This window comes from Papaver somniferum, chromosome 2 (assembly GCF_003573695.1).
Source record: "Papaver somniferum cultivar HN1 chromosome 2, ASM357369v1, whole genome shotgun sequence".
Lineage (NCBI taxonomy): Eukaryota > Viridiplantae > Streptophyta > Magnoliopsida > Ranunculales > Papaveraceae > Papaver > Papaver somniferum.
Genome location: NC_039359.1, coordinates 76,592,591 through 76,597,022, shown reverse-complemented (window position 1 = coordinate 76,597,022; position 4,432 = coordinate 76,592,591). Strand labels below are relative to the sequence as shown.

Sequence of the window (4,432 nt, the reverse complement as noted above, 5' to 3'; positions counted from 1 at the left end):
TAGTTTGGTTGCCATTTAGGGGAAGTAGGCTTCAGATTCGTATGCTCGGACTTTAGCTGGACCAGAAATCCTATCCTATACTTGGGAAACACCATTTTCCTTTTTCTCTTTTGATTCCAGTTATCTCATATATTTTGTTTTGTGAATCTTTTGATGTGTGCCAAGGTTGACATAGGAGTCCCAGAATTACTAGAAAATCTACTTCCTCGGTTTTGTAATCTACGGCGTTTGAAGCTGCTGCAAACTAGACTTTCAACCGACTCCATCTATGTGATAGCCTCAATGCTCAAGCAAGTGATATAGAACCCAAGTTCATTGAACTTTTGTTGAGGAAGGCGAACGTCTTGGAGAAACTATCCCTTATTGATAAATTAAAACCAAGAAACGAGAAATGTGATGCAATTCGGAAGAAGTTTTTGGCAAAGGCCTCTTTGAGTACCACATTTCATTTGTTATCCCAGTAGCAATCGTACCATGCAGTTTTATAGAAATTTCACGCAGATATTTCAGCTTTGAACAGTGTTTTCTTGTAATGCTTTTAACAGGCCAGAATGTCATTTCAGCAATGAGAGCTGAACAAAAATTTCAGCCCTATTTAGCTAAGATCTATTAACTTTTTAGCGCTATTCAGTGGCTGAATTTGGAAGTACCCCGCCCGCTTGTCAATAAGCTTCTATGAGCAGCTAGTGGTAATCATTTCTTCACGGATTTCCAATTGTTTTAAGAGAACGGTACATTTTACATTGACGTTGCTGAGTAGGGTTGGCCATCACTGCGGTATGCTTGAAATGGCAAAGAATAATTGGATACAGAACAAATCAATGCTAATTTCTACAAGCACTCAAGCATTAGTAAGTCATAGTTTTGGTTAGAGTACATTCATCAATCATCAAGGGCTTTCCAATAAAACTAGCAATTGCGGTATGTTCAATCATAGGGCTCCAAGGCCTCACAACAAGCAGTTTATTGACCAAACAAAAAGCACCCTAAATTCCTTGAAGACAAAGGAATTGTTTCCATGCATTTTAATTTTTACCTCTGATCTTGTTTTCCAATTTTTCGCAAAAGATTGGCTGATCGACCAAAAGTAGATGCAAAGATCTGAGTAATAGTTCCATGTCTTAATCAGAATAGTCGAATGTCCTCCACCATTTTCAGCACATGATCCGTTTTCGGCACCATATCTGAAACACAATCCAATGCTATCCGTAACATCTGTATCATTTGTCCTCCAAATTTTTCATAATGCTTCAATAATTCACAATCCAATACTTGAAAATTAAATGTTTCTTCCGACTTCCATTGCTTACGACGAGCAAAGTACCGCACCTTTCTAACCAATTGATCTGTACTACTAGTAAAGTATTTATTAAACTCGTTAACCAAATTCGAATGAACTTCAGAGTTCTGAAAGAAAAAACCAGGGATGTTCCCAGTTACGAGTTCAAGGAGAAGAACCCCATAGTGGTATATATCTGATTGCTGACAACATTTTGCAGCGTATGCATATCCACTAGTGCACCTGCCGAGGTCTGAAATGCAACCATAGCCTTTGGCATTCATGGAAATATGTTGGGATATTAGATCCCCGTGGTAGAAGTTTCCACAATCTTGTGTATGTATGATAGCAATGCCTCTTGCTACGCCAATTGCTACCCTTAGCCGAGCATCCCAGGGAAAAGGAACCTGTTTTTTTCCTACAAATGTTTGGCAAGCCAGTGTTATTTACTGGTAGTGCAGTGCAATCATGGAGTAATTGGACAAGCTTTAATACCGAATGGTTTTGGTGGAAAATTTGATAGAATATACTATATAGTGTTGTGGAGAAGTGTTCGGTCACCACTCCAGAAGCAAAATTTAACGACAATATAAAACAGTGCATCTGCTATAAGTTATATGCATGCCTAGCTACAGTAACAAAGTAGAGAGAGAGAGAGAGAGAATACCGTGCAGCATTTCGAAAACACTATCCTTTTCGTTATAATCATACACCAAAGTAAGATACCGCTGCTTAAGAGCACCAAAAGAACAGTAATATGCCCTAAGCGGAGCCACATTTTCGTGACTAACCCTCTCAACCAGTTCCATGTGTCGCTGATGTTCCTTCTTTACTCGATTGAAACCGTCATCAACTACCCCCCTTGGTTGAAAAACCTGTAAAAACCTTACTGACACCAACTGAACAGACTCATATAGAGTCCTGTGCTCTAATTGAATGACCCCAACCTTGTTCAATGCCTTCAAATTTAATTCTTGTGGTAAACTTGACCTTCCAATCCCACCCGCATATTCAGTAGAAGTTTCAACACTGTCATCATCTCTAAACTTCGGTACAATCAAATCATCGTACGGAGCTGCGCTCGACATATTTGTGTTCCTAATCTTTTTGGAACGACGAAACTTGCGCGAATCCTTCAAATCTAACCCTTGTGATAGATTTGGCTTTCCAACCCCGCCCATAGATGTGCTAATTTCAACTCCTGTATTGTAACTACTACTGCATCCTCTTTCTGCTGTTAACTGATCTATTTTCTGATTCATATCATTCATTTTATCCAAGATCTGTCCAACATCACACCAAATAGCTGTCTGCACATCCAACTGAAAGAACCTGATCAAGTTATTATCCAACTCATGTAAAAGCCTTGAATACTTATTTTTCAAGTAATAATTCCAGGACTGAACTGTTGAACACTTGTCTACTAAATTTATTCCTTCGCTTAGTATCATCCTCAATTTCTTCACTTCAGGTTTATCATCTTGATTTATTCGTTGAATTTCTTCAACTTTGGGTATCACTTTTTCTAGTGTGGAATTGAGCCGTTCCAAGTAGGGTCTGAAACTCATCGCGTTATCTTTCTCCCGAAGAACTGCTTTCAGCAATTCTGATACTACTGCCCCAAGCACAGCTCCTCCTAATTCAGCCATTTTTAACGAAGTATACAAAGAATAAAGAAATTTCCTCACGAAGAAAGAATCGAAATCTGAAGTTTAATCTGTGCAGAAGCAAATATGAATTTTCCTGTCAACGCAGAAAGTCTTCGTTAATGCTCAACCAACCAATTTGCTATTCAAAGATGAGATATAGGTTAGAAATTTTGACTCTTCGTTATAGTTGAAATGTAAACCCACCATCTCTTTCAGGATTTATGCACATACTCTACTAATTACGATATGTGGAGGAAGCTTACCGCAGTTGCAGACATCAGCTGGAAAACGAAAGAACAGCTACTACACAGTACAGTATAGCTTCCTTGACATAATACACCGGGACCAAGAAAATTTATTATTTTATATTTAAATAATATATTATGATTTTATAAAATACTTTTTTGGTCCAGATTGTAGATTGTAATACTATATCAATTAATTTTGTAAAGATATTTAATTATTGACTAATTATAATACAAATACAAGTATTCTAAGTATCAATCACACTTCAACGTGCTTGCAACAAGAATTGATTCTGGAAAAAGTTAATATTATTAACTTTAGGGGAGAAATCTACTTGATTCTGGAAAAAGTTAATATATATGAAATTTGTTTTTTATTTATTGTAAAAATTTTATTTTATATATTATTTGGGACCTTTTATTGTTTAAGAAGAACTTTTATAATATATTATTTTTATGATTTTATCGAATTTCTTATTTTAGCACTAAGGGTCTGAATTGGGACTAAAAAATCATATTATTTTAACTGAAAATATTATATTATCGAGTATTACTTTAAAGAAGTTATATCGTAAAAGGGGTTTGAAAGCTCGAGCTTCCAATACTACATTTTTTGAATGAATACTATCGTGCAGAATTGAGGACTTTTAATGTCCCAGACTTGTTTCACCAAGCTAAGATAACAGCCCCAGTTGATCAGAACCTCCTAGATTGTGTCTAGCTACATGAATAGGAGCACCTAGTCCAGTTAGAAGAGACACAACAGCAGGCAAAATTGAATATTCAGAACTGTCCAATGTTCTCTGAAATGGACTAAACTACATAATGCAGAAAGAGACCAGGATAAGTAACCACTTTTACATAGACAAGCAACAATAAAGAGAAAACATCAAACCGAATGTCTCTTTCAACATTTCTGCACATCTACAGAAGCAAAGATCAACTAGCAAAATAGAAGTTAACTCTACCGAACAATAAAAAACGAGCTTCTCCAAACCATAATTCCTTTTTAAAGCACCCCTATCATTTTTTCACGGATTTCATCTTCCACTATTATACTAAACGAAAAAAAGATAGCTACACTTTGACAATGGAGAAAGGATGGTACATTTTATTCGCTGAGCCGATAACTTCTTCCTCTAAACGCTACACTAGTTGCCCAGTCACATTGCGAGTGGGTTAGCCACTATTGCCATATACTTATAGATAAAGCATTTACTTAACCAACGATGTAGAACAAGATTATGGAAAACAACAGA

General features: G+C 36.5%; 1 protein-coding gene across 1 annotated transcript; it reads right to left on the bottom strand.

Moving 5' to 3' along the window:
- Positions 1–807: 807 nt before the first annotated feature.
- On the bottom strand, positions 808–3,097 carry LOC113348093 (inactive leucine-rich repeat receptor-like serine/threonine-protein kinase At1g60630). The gene is made up of 2 exons (XM_026591792.1): positions 1,947–3,097; positions 808–1,697 (listed from the first exon to the last, which is right to left on the bottom strand). The coding sequence occupies exons 1-2, from the start codon at positions 2,926–2,928 to the stop codon at positions 1,126–1,128; spliced, it is 1,554 nt and encodes a 517-aa protein (XP_026447577.1). The 5' UTR covers positions 2,929–3,097; the 3' UTR covers positions 808–1,125.
- Positions 3,098–4,432: the final 1,335 nt, after the last annotated feature.

Bases quoted from the DNA above. Each gene is read 5' to 3' on its own strand.
- LOC113348093 (XM_026591792.1), bottom strand. From the start codon at position 2,928: ATGGCTGAATTAGGAGGAGCTGTGCTTGGGGCAGTAGTATCAGAATTG. The intron at 1,698-1,946 runs GTATTCTCTCTC...AAACATTTGTAG, and splicing joins TGTTTTCGAAATGCTGCACG to GAAAAAAACAGGTTCCTTTT.